Consider the following 19,957-nt stretch of genomic DNA (forward strand, 5'->3'; position numbering starts at 1 on the left):
AGAAGGTGGTGGTGAGCTGCATTCTTGAACCGCTGCAGTCCATGTGGTGTAGGTACACCCACAGTGCTGTTAGGGAGGGAGTTCCAGGATTTTGATCCAGTGACAGTGAAGGAATGGCGATATATTTCCAAGTCAGGATGGTGACTGACTTGGGGGGAACTTCCAGGTGGTGGTGTTCCCATCTATCTGCTACCCTTGTCTTTTTAGATGGTAGTGGTCAAGGGTTTGGAAGGTGCTGTCTAAGGAGCCTTGTTGAATTCCTGCAGTGCATCTTGTAGATGGTACTGCTGCTACTGTGCGTCGGTGATGGAGGGAATAAATCTTTGTGGATGTGGTGCCAATCACGTTGGCTGCTTTGTCCTAGACAGTGTCAAGCTTGAGTGTTGTGGGAGTTGCACTCATCCTGACTTGTGCCTTGTAGATGGTGGACAGGCTTTGGGGAGGCAGGAGGTGAGTTAATTGTCGCAGGATTCCTAGCCTCTGACCTGACCTTGTAGCCACAGTATTTATATGGCTAGTCCAGTTCAGTTTCTGGTCAATGGTAACCCCAGGATGTTGATAGTGGGGGACTCAGCAATGGTAATGAGATTGGATGTCAAGGGGCTACATCATGTCTGGGAGGGGTAATGGGAGATGCTGCAACTAAGCTTGGGTACAAATTAGTAGTTCTTATTTGTGGGGTAGGTGAGAAACTGTTGTGGTAATTGTGTGTTGAAATTTGTTTTTGCTGCTATTGGTTGGAAGATTGGAATGAGGAGGAAAGGATTGCGTAAACTGGTGAATAATCAAAGTGAAAATATTCAAAATAAGTGCTAAAGAAGACAAACACAGACAACCAGCGAGGATGGTTATGATGTGGATGATGGTTAGAACAGCAGCAAGAAATTGTCAACTAAGAATTATCGTTAGACTATTTTCAAATTTCGAAGAGTTAGTTGATGTTTGAGAATTCTGCACAGAAAACTTTTGAAAGGAATAAAAAGCCATTCACAAAATGGCACTGATCTATTTTACATATAAATTTCTCAGAACGTTATATATTTTTCTTCATTCATTTGATTTCCATGTATCCTGGAAAAATGTGGGGGACAGGAAGGACATTGTAATTTTAAGCAACTTCTGGAAGCATTTGGTCACAGCAAGCAACTTCATTATGTGGCAAGTGGCATGTAATCTTATTAATCTTGTACTTGCAGGTTTCTTTTTTTAAAAAAAGCTGTACATTCACCTAGTTAATTTAAAATTTTTCGCCATCAGTTGGATTCTCCATTCTCGTGCAATATCTGCTCCTGATTGCCTTTACCCCAACGGCTAGACCATGATTGGGCGCTCACTCACCATGTGGGGAATTCCAAAACAAATCCACCTTTGACCCCTCTGCAAAATGTTATTTTCAATGGCCTGCTCTGCTACCAGTCTGCCACTTCCTTAAAAAAAATGATTATTTAGCTTTATAATTTGCATTCAGGTTCTTGTGTACATGAGGACATAATAAAAGCTCTGTTTTATGAGCTATATTTTAATTGTGATAGTGTTTTGCAGTGTCAGGCTTAGTTGGTAGTGTGCTCACATCCAAGTCAAAAGGTTCTGGATTCATGTCACACTCCAGGATTTGAGCTCAAAATCAAGGCTGACATTCGAGTGCAGTACTGAGTGCTGCACTCTCAGAGGTGCAGTCTTTTGGATGAGACATTAAATGGAGGCCCAACTGCTCTCTCGGGGATATAAAAGATTCCATGGCACTATTCTGAAGCAGAAAAGGGGAGTTATCCACTATGTCAGGCCAATATTTATCTCTCACTCAACAAAAACATATTATCTTGCCATTATCACATTGCTATTTGTGGGAGCTTGCTGTGCATAAGTCAGCTGCTGTGTCTCCTACATGACTACACTTCAAAAGTGCTTCATTGGCTGTAGGGCAATTTAAGACAACTGGTGGTCAGCTATATAAATGCAAATGTTTCTTTCTTTTAGTATTCATTAAATTTGGATCTCTTTGATATAATCCTTTATTACAGGTTACATTTTAAAATATAGACATATGGATGAAATATACCTCACCACCACCTTCTCAAGGGCAATTAAGGGTGGGCAACAAATGCTGACCTAGCCAGTGATGCTCACATCCTGTGAAAGAATTTAAAAAATCAATAATTTAATTGTTAAATCTCGATAAATATGTCTGACAGTTGTGTCTAAATATTCTTATCTGTGCTTAACATGTGTATAACTGAAGCAGCTGTTTGCTTCATTGCTTAACTTGTAATTCACAGAATGTAGTGTGGTTCATTGATGTTTATTTGCGAAGCAGGAGTCGTTGCAGCATCAATGCAATGCGCTATCCAGTCAGCATGAGGAGGCTATGGCTGTCCTAAAAAAGCAGGTACCTATATTTTATGATTGATTTAAGAAAAGGATTTTGTTTGACAATGAGACTTTACAAACAGATGATCATTAAAATCTAACGGTGTAAAAACTGCAACGTTAACTTACTTTATGCTGCTGGTAATGAACAAGCGTCTGGAATATGGGAGTTTAATTATTTGTATTGTGTTGTACTTTTTGCTATCGACTGGTACTGTAGGACACCAGCAATCCCTCCATTGTTTGTGTAAAATGGAACATTTCTTTGTGACTCAGATATAAGGCACTTTCAAAGATAATTAATTAATGGCTTTAAACTTAAATATATAATTACAGATTTAATTCCATTTGCCATATCAAGATTAAACATGCTTAAAATGTCCAGTAATGGTATATGTATACTGTGAGTGAATTTATACAATTCATTTCCACATGTAAAGTACCAAACCATCATTACACCATTTATTTTGTGTAGAACAGCATACGGTTTTGTGTGTTGAGAGATTTTACTTAAGTGCAATATTTTTTCAATTAAGCTTCTGGACAACTTATTAAAATATTGATAGAACTGTTTCTTCTTTCATGTGTGGACTCTTCCCCACTCACTATAAAAATTTCATTGATCACACACCGGTAAGACTACACATAGCAAGTGTCTACATCCTAAACTTTTGTATAGATTTGTACCAATTTTTAAAAATCCTTATAATAAACATAATAAATAAAACTCCTTATTTTAAATTTGAGGAGTCAAAGCCATTCTGTCACATGTGGCCCAAGAACTGTAAGAGTAAAACGCTGTCATGTGGAAAAGGGTTATGATGCGGGCGTGTTTTATGTTTATTTTAATGAGCATTGATATTAACTGGATTTGTTTCTCATAGTTTCAGACAAGAGTTAATGCACTGGAAGAGGAGAAGGTATTTCTTATCATTAGGAATGCTAAACTACATAGTAGATTCTGAATAGGAAAACATTTTGCACATTACTGTAAAACTTGTATTCTAAATGGTTATTATGTATTTAGTTGTTTCCATTGCTGTTGTAATCATTATTTAAGTTCTGTGATTTTTCTAAATGTAACAAGTTTCAGGTAATTAGTTATCTGAACATTGATCTCAAAGGGAGACTTGGGTGAGGTTTCTGCTGTCAGTAATTTTACCAAAAGAACTATCAAAACGGGCTTTAATGGAAATGGGGCATCCTAATTTACCTTATTACAGCAAATAGTGTAGATTCCCTTTATAATACTGATACACTACAGTCTTCCACATAATTGATGGTACATTACTAATAAAATACACAGACAAAGCACCTTCTCTAATTAGCTTTCGATTATATACTTGAATACTGTATTTATAAAGGTATACTGCAGAGCAAAAATTGTGAAGTATTTAGGGAGACAAGTAAAAATTTTGTTCAGTTTTAAAACAGATTTATTTTAAAATCCTGAGCAAGAAATTGTTCCTTTTATTTTGCACATACTTATCATGCTGATTTCTGTATGTAGAAGTCTGAACTGGCTGGATAGTTGTGATAATGTGATAATGTATACTGCTGTTTGCAGGGAAAGTTCCAGCTCATCGCAGAGTCAAAAGAAAGAGAAATCGACGGATTTAAGGAAGAATTGAAAGTACTACAGGTAATGGATCAGTGTTTCACATTCTTAAAAATAAAGTAGTGATGCGGTAAATAAAATGTATACAGCCTGATCTAACCCGGTTAACAATTTCAATAATTAAATTAACTATACAACATTGATTATGAAATTAATTACAGTTCATGAAATAAACTAGATGTAGCTTGTTGCAAAGATTATTATTTGGAGTTTTTTTCCCAATAAATTTGAAAAGCTTTGTAATGTTTAAAGGAAATCCTTTTAAATTTTGTGTCACATAAACTGAAATTGCTATTTATTTTAATTCATTAGCTATTTCCGCATATTTTATCAATTTTAGTGACTTGCCACTACAAAACTCTTATTTACAATTAAGAAAGCTCCATAGCAAACCAGAGGCTTATAATACTTTGTCATTATGCAAATGATATAAAGTGGTTCATGTCCATCATATGGGATTAAGGTCCACAATTATGTAACAGATTGTCAGTAAAAGAGTGTACGATACATTGTAAACTTATAACTGGAGCACATTGCTGCGAAAGCGACTATGACTTCTTACTGTGTAAACAGATTGAGTTTAGCTTGGATGGATTAACAATAACATATCATAGAAGCTGCTTTTCAAATCCTTGGGCATGTATGTATGTAAACAGATTCATAATCATGCCTTTTTTATTTCATACATACATTTTTAAAAATAGAGAAAGCTTGTAAGTTCTGACTGACACAAAGAGAATATAATGGCCATTACTAATAGGACTCATATTAATAAGGAAACGAATCATATATTAACTATAAAATATCATAACGTCCTAGACATATTTACTTACAATATTTTTCACAGGAATAGATTCATTCTGAATAAAATATTAGTTATTCTAAGTACATTAAGTGTAGGAAAAGTGCTTCTGTAAATAGATTACCTGGGTAATTCAACAACTGATTTTCAAAAGAGCAGCATCCAAAATGAAGTCAATGACTGGAACGTCTACAATAGCTCTTGGACTGGGTGCTGCTGACCTCGTAAGTGCAGGCAACTATCATAATGTGTTATCTATATAGGTCTCAATATCATTTAATGCAAAAAATTCTATTATCTCACTTAGAGAAGGCCAAGAGTTCTTTTGAGTGTTCTACAGTACCTATGTGTCATGTGCAGTAGAGCATGGCAAATCCTATACATCACCTATGCTATGCCACAGATTGAATAAGCCAAACAAATCCTTATAGCTACAGAGCAAAAGGTCAGGAATGAGGAGGTATTTTGTTGGTTTTGAAAGCTCACCCTAGATTAACTAGATTATTAAAACAAGCAGTAGGTGACACAATAACTGAGCAACTCTCTTTATACAGGAATTTTAATTAGATCAGAGTATGGAAAATAAAAATGCAATACTGCAGCTGTAAATATAAACTGCATTTTGTGATATGTTGCAGTGAGCTGAACATTGCAATTGAGAAAATAAGCCAGTTAAGGATCGAGCTTCATGAGGCATTTTAACTGAAGTATTCCATGTGAATGGATCTTCCGTGACAGAATGTCAAATTCATTGAAGGTTCCATTAAAACCACTTTGTGTCAGATAGTAGACAGCCAAAAAATATAAAAACTAATATTTAGAAGACCTATTTGCAATTATGCTTTATAAAAAATAAAATTAGGAACGTAAGGAGCGCAATAAATCCAAATGACCCTTAGTATTACTCAGTTGTCTTCCTTTATTCAAGCGTGTTACAGCAGTATATTTAGAAGGATTGTGTTAAGTATTATAGCAGGCATACTAAATAACACTCATCACATCGTCATCCAAAAGGCCTGGAAGGTGAATGCTGTTTATATGAGTTGTTATTTTGACTTTAATATGTTGATCATGCTATTTACAGCTTGCTTAAAAGATATTTTGAGAAATGAGAAAAAAATTATGATGCTCTTATTCCGTGTGTTTTTGAAGTGATTCTGTGGGGAGCACTCAAACAATCATTCTTCTATGTTTCATTCTCTTGTTTTTATCTCACAAGATATTTACAGTGTGTATATCCCCTCCCCATAGGTTTCCAAGTACAGCCTAGAAAAGAAACTGAGTGAACTGGTAAGGACCTCCTATATTGTTAACCAGTCCATTGTCGGGCCAAATGGGTGGGTTGAAGTGTTGAAGGCAGAAAACATAAACGGAACGGCCAGCAGTAGTAAGACTGGAACCTCGAACACTGTAGGAGAGCTTTATTTCAATGCCAGATACCTTGCTGTTTAACTTATTTTAGGCAGTAGTTGCTGATAAAGCTCTTACAAATCTCTATGCTACAACTGTTGAGAATTAATCCACACCATTATAATATTTCATTATACTATTTTTGATTAAAAGAGGTGGAATAATATTTAAACCTTTTCTGGGTATTGCACACATTCTCATCTCTTGCATCCACAGCCTGAAATTGCAGACATTTTTTAACTTTTCAATGTTATGATCCTTTCTTTGTTGAGAGCATTCTCTCTAAATTGCTTATTCGTGGAACTAATGCTCTTGCATATTTCTTTATTTTCTTTAAAGAGTCAACTTTTTACTCACATGAAAGATTTTCACTTATAAAGAAACAGATGTTTGTTCGTTTAATGTTCTGCACTTATAAATAGTCTAAATGTATTTTCCTTGAAAAGAACACCTTTGGTATGTTAAACAGACTGAAATCTAAAATCTAAAGAACATTTAGTGAATACCAGCATAAACACTCTATTGTATGCTTATTTGTATTCTCCAAAATAACAATTAGTCAGTGAATGAACTGGACATTAGTGTACTTTTGCTTTATCATGTTCCACCCTCCATAAAACTTGGCGGCAAACTTTGCTGCCAGTGTCCTAACTCTTACCAAGTCTTGGTCACCCATCAATCCCGTCCTTGCTGACCTACGTCAAATCCCCATTATGCAACACCTTGATTTTTAAATGCTCATTCTTCTTTCAAATCTCTCCCCCCTATCTCTGTAATCTCCTTCAGCCCTACAACCCTCTAAGATATCTGCTCTTCTCCAATTCTGGCCTTTTTGAGAATCCCCAATTTTATTACTGTACCATTAGCGGCATGCTTTCAGCTGCCCAGGGCCCTGAGCTCTGGAATTCCCTTCCTAAACCTCGCTGCCTCTTTTTCCTCCTTTAAAATGATGCATAAAACTTATCTTTTTGAGCGAACTTTTAGTCATCAGCCTTAATGTCCTCTTATGTGATTCAGTGTCATATTTTGTTTTATAATTCCCTGTGAAGTGCTTTGGAATGTTTTATCATGTTAGAGGCACTATATGAACAAAGGTTGGACTGTAGGTGCACCTACACCCATGGGATTGCAGTGGTTCAAGAAGGCAACTCGCCACCACCTTTTAGAGGGCAGTCAGGGATGAAGAAAAATGCTGGCGTTGCCAGCAATTCTCACCTCTCATGAAATAATTAAAATAAATGGCCAATTTGTCATATGGCAAAGGCAAGTACAAAAACAGACACTACACTGAAATTCATGATGAATGTATTTATGAGCCAGGTTCCACATGTATGCTGATGCTCAGCTTTATCTTTCAACTTACTCTTAATTTCCAGGCTTTTGCCTCATTCTACAGGTGCTTGTCCAACAGTAAGGTTTAAAAGAACCAAAATCTCCTCCAGCTTGATGTAGGCAAAAACTGAAACCATTCTTTTTTGCTCCCCATGTACCTCACTTCATAACTCTCAACTGTTAACTAAGTAGGGTGGTGTGAAGCTTTGGCATGATGAATGATCTTGAACTATTTCCATCTCATCATCATGCATTCTGTTGCTAATACTGCCACCTTCCACCACCTGAGAGGTTAGGATCTGGAATGCACAGCCTGATTCAATCATGACTTTCAGAAAGGAATTGATAAACACCTGAAGGGAATGTGCTGGGTGAGTGGGGTCAGCTAAACTACTATTGCAGAGTGCTGGCAAGGGCTTGATGGGACAAATGGTCTCCTGCACTGTAACCATTCTATGTTCGAATCAAAAAATTGATCCATCATTACCTTATTGTTCCTAGAATATTAATCCATGATCTCATGCTGAGTCTCCAACCCCATATCCTGTCCATCACAAAGACATGCAACTGCGTAAGAACGTAAGAACTAGGGGCAGGAGTAGGCAATCCAGCCCCTCTAGCCTGCCCCATCATTCAATACAATCATGGCTGATCTCATTTCGGCCTCAACTCCAATTTCCTGCCCTTTCCCCATAACCTTTCAAACCATTACTAATTAAAAATCTGTCCATCTCCTTCCTTAAATTTATTCAACATCCCGGCATCCATTGCACTCTGAGGTAGTGAATTCCACAGATTCACGACCCTTTGAGAAAAGTAATTTCTCCTCATCTCTGATTTAAATCTACCACCCCTTAGCCTAAAACTATGGCCTCTCGTTCTAGAATTCCCCACGAGGGGAAACATCCTCTCCACGTCTACTTTGTCTATCCCCTTTAGCATCTTATATACCTCAATTAGATCTCCTCTCATCCCTCTAAACTCTAGCGAGTATAGGCCTAAACTGCTCAATCTCTCCTCATAAGACAAGCCTTGCATCTCTGGAATCAATCTAGTGAACTTCTTCTGAACCACCTCCAATGCAACTACATCATTCCTCAAGTAAGGGGACCAAAACTGTGCACAGTACTCAAGGTGCCGTCTCACCAATGCCTTGTACAGTTGCAACAACACTTTCCTATTTTATACTCTATTCCTTTAGCAATAAATGCCAAAATTCCATTTGCCTTCCTTATTACCTGCTGTACCTGCATACTAGCTTTCAGCGATTCATGCACGAGGACATCCAGATCCCTCTGCACTGAAGTATTCTGAAGTTTCTCTCCGATAAAATAATAAGTCGCCCTTTTATTCTTCTGACCAAAATGGATAACCTCAAACTTATCCACGTTATACTCCATCTGCCAAACTTTGGCCCATTCACCTAGCCTGTCCATATCCATTTGTAAATTTCTTATTTCTTCATTGCAACTTACTTTCCCACCTATTTTGGTGTCATCTGCAAATTTAGCTATAGTACCTTTTATCCCTTAATCCAAGTCATTAATATAGATTGTAAATAGTTGGGGCCCAAGAACCGAACCCTGTGGCACCCCACTAGTTACAGCTTGCCATCCAGAAAAAGACTCATTTATCCCGACTCTCTGCTTTCTGTTGGTTAGCCAATCCTCTATCCAAGCTAATATATCACCCCTAACTCCATGTGATCTTATCTTGTGTATTAATCTTTTGTGCGGCACCTTATCAAAGGCCTTTTGGAAGTCCAGATATACTCCATTTACAGGATCCCCATTATCCACTTTGCTTGTCACGTCTTCAAAGAACTCGAGCAAATTAGTCAAACACGATTTACTCTTCATAAAACCATGATGACTCTGATAGATTGCATTTTGGCTTTCCAAATGCCCCATTAGTACTTCCTTAATAATGGATTCCAACGGTTTCCCAATGACAGGCGTTAAACTAACTGGTCTATAGTTTCCTACTTTCTGCCTCCCCCCTTTTTTGAATATTAGCATTTTTCCAATCCACCGGAACCTTTCCAGAATCCAGGGAATTTTGGAATATCATTGCCAATGCATCCACTATCTCCGCTGCCACTTCCTTTAAGACCCTGGGATGTAGGCCATCAGGCCTTGGGGACTTGTCACCCTTTAATCCCAACAGTTTACACAGTACTTTTTCTCTAGTGATGGTGATTCTTCTAAGTTCCTTCTTCTCTATGCCCTCTGCATGACCTGTTACTATTGGGGTGGTACTAGTGTCCTCCACCGTGAAAACTGAGGCAAATTATTTTCATTCAAAAATTTGCATGATGAATGATCTTGAACTATTTCCATCTCATGCATCATCATGCATTCTGTTGCTAAGACTGCCACCTTCCAACACCTGAGAGGTTAGGATCTGGAATGCACATCCTGATTCAATCATGGCTTTCAGAAAGCAATTGGGTAAGCACCTGAAGGGAATCAGTTTTTGCATGCAATGGCATCCAAGATCTCGCCCCATCCCAGCTCAGTGACACTTTTAACTTTAAGGAATTTTTGTACTATTTTTAATAATAAATTAAAAACAGTGTTTGCATACTTTTTTTTCTCCTTTGTATTGAAGGAGCAAAAGGTGCAGCTGCAGACTGTAGCTAAGGATAATCAGCTCAGTCAACTGAGTGAAGTGGAGAAACGCTTTGCAGCTATTAGTCGCCATTGTGCGTTAGTCAAACAGGCTCATGAGAAACTAGAACAGAATGGTGAGTAAAACGTAAACTTACACACACTACTTTTTTATGTAGCTCAATTAATACAATAAAAATATCATGATACATTTTGAGATCAGATAGAATGTAAAAGTTAGGAATGAATAAAGGCAATTCAGTCCATCTTGAATACTTGAGGGTGAAATTTCCACTGATGCAGTGTGTTAAAATGGGAGTTAAATTATTTCCCTTTTTTGGTAGCTTCAAGGAGAATCAGTGTTATTCTCAGCTTCTTGGAAGCTTGGCCATATTAGGGTGCACTAAGAGTAACAAACAACTCTGTGAACAATCCAAAAAGTACCTGCAAGAAAGTATCACAGTTCACAGTATAACTGCAGAACCAGTCTGAATAATGTATAATGGGCCAATCAAGTGGTTTCTGGGCAAATAGACAGAGGACACAGCAGGTGTAAGCTTAGAATATGCAGTGACAACTTGCAACTCACACAATGTGATGGCATGGAGCTCATTTTATTTTTTCATAATTATGGTATATCCATTTGTGCTACTCAGTAAATTACTGTGATTGGATCTGTTCCCTAAAGCAGCTTTAGTAATTTAGCCCAAATGGCTCAAATACCCTGCTGGAATTATAATATGAAGGGAAGTAATAAAGTTTTTTGAGAACAATTAAGCCAGTCAAAAAAAATCTCGAAATATGTGCATGAGAAAGATCGAAGACTTATTGTCATTATTCAGTTGCTAACCGCTGAAAATTACAAAGCACTGAACTCTGAAACATTCTGTAGCCAAGGTACTATACATTCAGAGAAGTTATTCCAGTGCCTGTAAACATTACTGTTGCCTGAAATGCCTCATCACTGACATCTATTCTCTTCTTTGAATGCAAGTTGTTTGCATTGCAGAGAAAAGTTACTTTTAACAGAGACGGCCTAGCCAAATGGGTAGTCAGGTACAGCAAGTCCAACTTCTTACTCCATTCAAGGAGGTTACAATGCAGTTCATTGGTTGAATATGCACAGCATGGGTGATGCACAAGTTGAAGAAGATACACCTGGTTTATACAGTTATAATCATCTGCAAAAGCGTTTTAGTAGGTGCAAAACAGTGATTGTTGTGCCTTATGAAATATGCTGTATATTGTGTACGCATGAACTTATTAACTATACACAAGTACTTAAAATGTCTACTTCGGGAGGAGCAAACTAGGCTCTCCAAACAAAAAGTCTCACGACAGCATTTGGTGTCACTGCAACATGAACTAGGCACTGGCCTAGAGGATATAAGCCTAGGTTTCCTAATGTAACATTTAATTGGCAGAAGTGTGGCAGATGTCCTGACCCTGATAAAGCTCCGAACTCGTAAGCATAATTAACAGCACGCTCATACTGGAAACCTCTCAGTGATTGGGTGGATTTACCTGGGGGAGGAGCAGAAATGGAAATGCCACAATGTGATTTAAAGTCCTATTGCAATCTAAAGAGGACTGGAAGTAAATACAACCTGGCAGATGAGGTAAAAAGTCATGCCAATCATAATACTTGCAGGAAGGAGAGCGTGATGCTGAGATGGAAGTCATTGGCTGTCACCTCGATTCAAGGATGCTATCTACTCTGGGTCATGAGTTTCTGCCATGGGTCTTCAGGTGACTGAACATGCTGATTTTCAGCCTGCATATCTGTGGGCACATGGGGCAGCACATCTCACGAGGTATTGGGACCTGGAGTGTAGGATTTGCTTCTTTTTTTTCCTTCCCTGCCTCATCATTAAGACATTGTGACTCAAAGCATTATGCAACCTGATGGATAAGTTGTCACCATTCTGAATGATTGGTAGCACGCTCTAGCCAGTCATTAATGCAATGCTGCCACTCTTCAAGTAGAGCTTCAGTGTGTCTTTGAAGAATTTTCTTTGTCCTTCCCTGGAACAATGCCATTTGAGAATTGAGAAAACAGGACATGGTAGGAGATTGTTTTCGGCCACCTGCATGCAGTGTCATTCCATCGAAGTTGATTTTGCAGACGTTTTTCCAGAATTCTTGTGAAGCTGGCTTAAAGAAGGACAATAGTGTTTGTTCAACGGTCCTCCCATTGAATCTGTAGGATGAAGCAGAGGCGTTGCTGATAGAATTTCTCTAGTGCTCTTGTGTTGCTGATACATAGTTCAGGTCTTACTGCAGTATGGGAGTGTAGTGATGACAACTGCTTTGTACACTATTGTTACGGTCGGTCTGGGAGGAGAACGCAGTTTCTCTAGCCCCACCACTCCACAGATTGCACCATAAGTGTAAATCTTTAATTCACTCACCAAAATGGCCAATTGTTTACCTTTGCTACTGCTAGACTCAGAATAGAAGAGACTTTAACCAGGCTTCTTTCAATAAACTCGGAATAATTGATTTATTATGAAAAACTTCCTTTTTTGAAACAAGTTGGAAAATGGTTAATGTACAATTTATAATCTGGAAGTTTTGCCCCTTTTAAAATCCCAACACACACACACACACACCCACACCCACACCATCTAAGGTCTCTGCAGAGATTGGGGAAGGGAACACTTTATGAAAAAGCATAAAGTTCGAAAAGGGCTTGACGCTATCGATTTGGTGTCCCTGCATGCAAAGACAGATTGCTGATCACAGTAGTTGTCTGGAAGCCCTTTCTGTCATTAACTCTCACTTGTCGCAGCTTCGCAGGCTTTCAACTACAGATGAGTTGTACTGAGATGAGAATTTTCTGGCTGAAGGTGAACATCCACTCTAGACTGTAGGAAATACAGGGAGAGATGGAGGGAAAGGGAGAGAGAAAGGGAGAGCTCCCAAGATACACACTTGCGTTCAAAAAATTTAACTGATAATATATTAGGAAATGTAGATGTACAAAGGGACCTGGGTGCTCTTGTACACCAGTCAATGAAAGTAAACAGGCAGATGCAGCAAGCAATTAGGAAGGCAAATGGCATGTTAGCCTTCAATGCAAAAGGATTTAAGTTTAGAAGTAGGGATGTCTTACTGCAGTTATACAAGGCCTTGGTGAGACTACAGCTGGAGTATTGTGTGCAGTTTTGGTCTCCCTACCCAAGAAAGGATATACTTTCCATAGAGGGAGTGCAGCAAAGGTTCACTAGACTGATACCGGGGATGGCAGGACTGTCGTATGAGGAGAGATTGGTTTGACTGGGCCTATACTAGAGTTTAGAAGAATGAAAGGGGATCTGATTGAAACGTATAAAATTCTAACAGGGTTAGGCAGACTAGGTGCAGGGAGGATGTTTCCCCCCTGTTTGGGGGCCACAGTCTCAGGATACAGGGCAGGCCATTTAGTACTGAGATGAGGAAAAATTTCCTCACTCAGGGGATGGTCAACCTGTGGCATTCTCTACCATAGAAGGCTGTGGAGGCCGGTCACTGAATATGATCAAGAAAGAAATTGATAATTTTTTGGATATTAGGGCCATCAAAGGGTATGGAGAGAAAGCGGGAATATGGCATTGAGATAGAGGATCGGCCAAGATCATATTGAATGGCAGAGTAGGCTTGAAGGGCCGAATGGCCTACTCCTGCTCGTAGTTTCTATGTTTCTAAAACAAGTCCAGACAAAACTTCTCCCAGGCCAGGTGTTTTCAGCCAATCAGCAGGAGTCCACAGCCTGGCAACAGCAGTTTTTAAAATTTTAACTCAAGTAAACAAAATAATTCATCACAAAAATAAAAATGCCTGGAAAAGCTCAGCAGGTCTGGCAGTATCTGTGGAGGGGATCACAGTTAACGTTTCGAGTCTACATGACTTTTGAGTTCTGTTGAAGAGTCATGCGGACTCGAAACGTTAACTGTGTTCCTCTCCGCAGATGCTGCCAGACCTGCTGAGCTTTTCCAGGTATTTTTATTTTTGTTTTAGATTTCCAGCATTCACAGTTTTTTGCTTTTATTTTTTAAAAAATAATTCATCATCTCAGCTGTCTTGCTGGTCAATTAGCTGAAGTCATGTAATTTCTTGGAAAAAGCAGCTTGCTCACAGACCAAATTGAACTTGTAACTATTTAAAAAAAAAACTCAGGGAAGTACCCAAATAATTCAATAAGGAGTATTTTCCCCATGTCGGGCAGGGTGTGCAGGAGTGGGCGTGGGCAGCCACGGACCCAATTGCTGCTGGCGATCGGGATCCCACCACCATTTTATGTGGGCGGGCCAATTAAGGCCCACCCAACGTGTTTGGTGACTCCCGGGGACGGCGGGAGTGGGTGGGTGGAGGCGGATCGGCAATTGCTGCTGGCTTGAATGGCGACCCGGTGGCCTGTTTAAAGGCCAAGCTGCAGCCGCTCAAAGGCTGCTGTACTTGGCCAGATTTCGGGGTCAAGGCACGTCGAGGCTAGCCATACAGGAGGTTAGGGCGGGTGGTCACTGTGCGCCCAGGTTTTCAGATGAGTGCCTTGCTGCCCTCCTCGAGGAGCTGGCAGCACGGTGGGAGGTGCCCGTCCCTTAGGATGGGAGGAGAAGAATACCCCACTTGACCAAGCATGTGCGGGAGGAGGTAGCGGAGGTCGTGAGCTCCCATGATGTGATGTGGTGCTCATGGACGCAGTGCCGCAAGTGCTTCAATGACCTGCTGCACACAGGAAGGGTGAGTCGTATGTTGGCATTGTTCACTTCACCCATCATGTAAGTTTCTCCCTGTCTGGCGCCCCACCCATATCTGAGTTGCCTGAGTACAATGAATCATTGATGGCATGTGTCCTTAGCTGGACAGCCCAGCAGATTTTCCCCATGCATTCGTCAGCCTGAGAGGGTTGTGATGAGATTGGTTCTGCGCCTGCAACATGTGGTGGACTGACACCCACATGACTGTGGTGGGGGCAATGTGGGGGATCTGCACCCAGGCCCACTGCTCAAACTCCTGGCCATGTCGAAGTCACGGTGATGACATGGTGGGAGGGGATGTTCAAGGTGGCGTGGCACAGATGGATCTGTTGCCCTCTGCACTCCATGTCATTGTGCCTCCTTGCAACAGCTGGTACAACTGTGTGCTCCCAACTGTGATGAAGGCAGCATGTGGCTGGGGGGTGAGGGACCCACCAGGCATTTTTGTGTGAGTGCTGGCCAACAGCGGGGGAAGGATGCACTGCACCCCAGCAATGGGCAACTGGGCTTGGAGTGGGCCGACTGCCAGGAGATTGACGGTACAAGTATCACTTATCAATGCTATTTTTTCATTTCCAGGAGAAGAATTCTCATTACAACGCCGAGTGGCTGAGAACTGGCGATGGGCCAGGCCAGGTTTTGCTGCTTAGCAACTTTGAGCAGGGGGCCCTCGACTTGGAGAGGCACCATGCGCCCAGGTTCTCTGGGGCCGTAGAGGCTGGGGCTCCACGGACAGGTATATATGGACAGCACTCACATCACCAGTAATCTCACTACATCCATGGCAATGCTGATTATTGAGTGCGTGATGTAACCAACATGGCTTGTCTATTGTGTGTGGAATGATGGGAGCATGATGATCCGGGGGACAGGCATGTAAAATGACATTGCCCGCTGACTAACTGATCGATTGTCCTTACTCTTCCTTTCAGCATCGGCGGTGCAGGGCCGGTACCCAGAGCAGCAGGGGCCTCCTCTGCCACCTGAGGGGCGTGAAGTTGCATCATCAGAGGCGTCACACCATCTCTGCCAGGCAGGCACCAGCGCAGATACTGGCATCTCGATGGGCATCATATCTTCAGCTAGTGTCCCGGGTCACAGCAGTGAGGGCACTTCACAATCGCTAGAGGAGCTGGTGGAGACAGAGAGTGCCGATGTTGCTGGCAGTTGGAGGACTGCAGGGGTCCAGGCACATGCTCAGCCCGTCGCTGATGATGTGCCTCTGGAGTTGTCGGCGATGCAGCCAACTGATGAGATGCAGCCGGGTGTGCGGGACCATCTGGTGGAGATACCTGAGGCTGTGCTTGGCTTGGTGTCAGTGGTGGAGGAGTCTACGCGGATCATAACCGATGCATTGAACCTCATGGTTGAGCGCCAAGTTTCCTCCATGGAGAGAGTGGCGACTCTCATGGAAAGGCAACTCCAGGAACAGGATCAGGGTTCCTAGGGTTGCGCTCGAACCTGCAATCCCTTACAGGGGCATTGACCTCATGTGGTCAGTGCCCGTGTGAGCGGTGGTTTGGGCACCAGGTATCTCACCTCGGTGCCAATCCATCTACTGTGAGCAGGGAGGGCCAAACAGACCTCATGTCGGTGGAGCAGCTGCCTGTCGTCTCTGCTAGCGCCTCTCAGGGCGCTCAGGATGAGGGCGCCAGCTCTTCCGCCCCTCTGCCAGTGACCGCGGCACCCAATGAGACTGTGATGATTGGGGAGATGCCAGTTGTGGAGCTGGCAGCTCCCTCCCAGGCAGGGCCAGCACAGGCTTGACAGGCCAGAGGACATCCGCCAAGGTCATCGAGGCCAACAGGACATCAGAGAGAACAGGCTGTCTCAGATGCCAGTGTCAGCGAGGGGGCACCACAAAGATGTAGCACAAATGTAAAATGACACCTTAGGCACACCTCGGGTTCATCACTGGTGGTTTTTTGTTGGCCCCCCTATGAGTTCCTTCTGATTGTGTGTGAAGTGCAACACCATTTTATTTCTGTTATGTCAAGAGACTTTTGTTACAGTATTAAACTTATGTCATCTAAAATGGTTGAGGGTGCCTCTTTTCTTAGGCAGGTGTATGGATTCCTGAGATTTGATGAGTGTTTTGTGTGTCATTTACATTTATTGACTGGGTCCATTGTCAATGCTTCTATCCAGACAGATTTTGCACTAAAGTCTCCAGGATGGAGGCTACAATCCAGCCTTGTGTTGGAGATCCATATGTACTGTGCTAGCTAAAGGTTCCTTGGATTAGAGCATCCCGGGTTTCCCTGCCTCCCTGGAGTATGCCTGGGTCAGCGTGTACCCCCTCATCATTTCCCTGTGTGTTCTCATCCTCGGACTCACTGCTGGACTCATTGGGCAGAATTTTACTGTCGGCAAGCAGGGGATGGGGCCCACTTGCTGACGCGTAAAATGACGTGGGATGACATTGGGCGGTACCCCCGACATCATCCGCCCCATTTAAATTTTCAGGAAGGCGGGGGCTCAGCAAAATCAGCTGCGAGCCTGCCGACCTGTCAATGGCCAATTGAGGCCATTGACAGGATCATTTAAACAATTAAAGGACCTGCCCGTCCAACCTTAAGGTTGGTGGGCAGGCCAGGAGGCCCGGTGGCAAATAGAGAAAACATGAAACCTTATCTACCAGCGGGATGAGGTTTTATGCAGGGTTTTAAAAAGTTTAATAAAGTTATAGTGTAAATTATGAACATGTCCCATCTCATGTGACATTGTCACATGAGGTGGACATGTTAGGGAATTTATTTTTTCTATTTTTAATCTTTTTCAAAGTGGAAGCGATTTCCCTGAGGCTGCACTATGCCTCAGGGAGATGTGCGCTATTTTGTGCGCATGCGTGAGGAGGAATCCCTCCCTGCCCATACAGGAAGCATATAGCGCTTCCCGCTGGACGTCACGCTGGGCGGGCCTTAATTGGCCCGCCCATGTAAAATGGCGGTGCAGCCTGCTTCTCCGCGGGGATCGAATCCACGCCTGCCGGAGATTGGGTCGGGCCCGCCCACCCGACAGGCAGAAACTTCTGCCCATTGTGTTCAGCTGCAGCCACTCCGTCTACATCTTCTTCATCCACAGCATCCCCCCTTTGCAGCGCAAGATTGTGGAGAGTGCCGCATGCAACGACTATCAGCGACACCCGATCTGGGGGGTACTGTTCTTGGATGGCGGAGAGGCGTCATGAACCATCTTCTAAGGGGATAGCTCTTGTCACCCAGCAGCCATCCATCCACCCGGGCTGGAGCACTGAAGAGCCCTGGAACCTGGGAGTGTCTGAGGATGTAGACGTCGTGGGAGCTACCTGGATACCTTGCGCAGACTTGTAGAATCAGCATCCTGTGATCACACACTATCTGCACGTTCATGGAGTGGAAGCCCTTCCTGTTGATGAAGGCACCGGGCTCACCTGCTGGCACCTTGATGGCCGCATGTGTACAGTTGATTGCAGCCTGGACGTGGGGGAAGCTAACAATGTCCACGAAGCCTCTGGCTCGCTCTTTCTGGCTGGCCTTTTCCCAGCGGTAGTGGATGAAGGTCAGTGCACACCTGATTTGTTACCTGCTTGACACAAGTGTGGACAGCTGATTGGGGATACACCGCAAAGATCACCCATCGACCCCTGGAAAGAGCCAGAGGCATAAAAGTTGATGGCAGCTGTGACTTTTAGAGCCACGAGCATGGGGTGGTCACCCACACAGTTAGCTGAGATCTATCTGACAGATAGAGTCTCCCTTGATAGACTGAGCCTCCTTCGGCATTGCACCTCAGACATATTGAGATAGGTGCTTTGCCTTCTGTATACCCTGGCAGCAAGATAATGCCATCTTCTGCAGCCCCTTGCACCTTGGACTCCCTCTTGGCCCTGCACCCCTTGTGCATGCGCCTGTCCTCCCAATGGTGGCTTCCCTGCAGGCTGAATGTGTACACCTTGCCTCCTACCCCTTCTAGCCCTCCTTTCCTCCTCAGATGAGGTGCCTGCAGTGGAGAGATCACCTCCCATTCCCAGGCTCAGGGAGGCTTCCTGAAACCCACAGACCCCAAAACAAATCCTCACAGAAGAGTGCTGACTTGAAGGTTATGAGTCCAGTCCAAACAGCTGCTATGCGTTTGCAACTTTTCCACTTCACACAGGCAAGTTTCACTAACTTCTGAGCAGTAACTTTAAAATGTCTGGATTTGCGAACCCACTGAGCCGCCTTCTCCCAACCGTGGATGAGCTTCATGCAAATTCCTGATACCCGTCTGCCCGTTGTTCCCGTGCGATGAGCTGAAGATCGCACGGGTGCTTTAAAACACCCAGGTCAATTGGAGCCTCATCGCGCGCCAGCCCACCAAAATATCGCGATGGCGCGCGGCAAAATTGGGATGCGCGCCTGACATCACTGTGCGTCATTTTACACGTCGGCTGTGGGTCCCGCTCCCCACACGCCAACGGAAAAATTCTGCCCAATGTTCTTAAAAGCATATAGTTCTTGCAGCTATGGATCCCTAACACTACCCTCAGTGTTTCTTCCAAGTGATGTTCAACATGGAGGGTACTGATTCATCAGCTGAAGGGGGCAGGTGGGTGATATTCAGCAGGAGTTTTTCTTGCCCATATTTGACCTGATGCCATGTGATGTTTTTGGGACTAGAGTCAATGTTGAGAATTCCCAGGGCCACTCCCTCCCAACTGTATACCACTGTGCTGAATTATCGGGTGGGTCTGTCTTGCTGATGGGACAGAACATGCCCAGGAATGGTGATGGAGAGGTCTGGGACATTGGCTGTAAGGTATGGTTTGGTAAGTATGACGGTGTCAGATCTTTGCTTGACTAATCTGTGAGACAGCCCTCCCAATTTTGGTATAACACCCCCAGACCTTAGTTAGGAAGACATTGATGGGTCAGCTGAGAAGTGTGTGCTGTTGTTGTTTCAGGTGCCTAGGGTAGCCCATCCAGTTTTATTCATTTTTTTATTCCACCAGGGGTGTGGTGAGATTTGAATTCAGAGCATTAATCTAAGCCAGTTAGCAGTCCAGTAACATTACCACCACACCACCATTTTCCCACTGGCTCTAAGTGGACAGAGAATC

At 42.7% G+C, this 19,957-nt stretch overlaps 1 protein-coding gene across 1 annotated transcript in view; it reads left to right on the forward strand.

Moving 5' to 3' along the window:
* The window catches only part of LOC121282809 (coiled-coil domain-containing protein 73-like), a 134,183-nt gene that overhangs the window by 31,308 nt on the left and 82,918 nt on the right, over nt 1–19,957 (forward strand). The window contains exons 4-8 of the mRNA XM_041196624.1: nt 2,315–2,386; nt 3,252–3,287; nt 3,935–4,009; nt 6,039–6,077; nt 10,140–10,275. Of these exons, the coding sequence (XP_041052558.1) occupies nt 2,315–2,386; nt 3,252–3,287; nt 3,935–4,009; nt 6,039–6,077; nt 10,140–10,275 (358 nt within the window). The remainder of the gene's footprint in view (nt 1–2,314; nt 2,387–3,251; nt 3,288–3,934; nt 4,010–6,038; nt 6,078–10,139; nt 10,276–19,957) is intronic.

This window comes from Carcharodon carcharias, chromosome 10 (genome assembly GCF_017639515.1).
Source record: "Carcharodon carcharias isolate sCarCar2 chromosome 10, sCarCar2.pri, whole genome shotgun sequence".
Taxonomy (NCBI): domain Eukaryota; kingdom Metazoa; phylum Chordata; class Chondrichthyes; order Lamniformes; family Lamnidae; genus Carcharodon; species Carcharodon carcharias.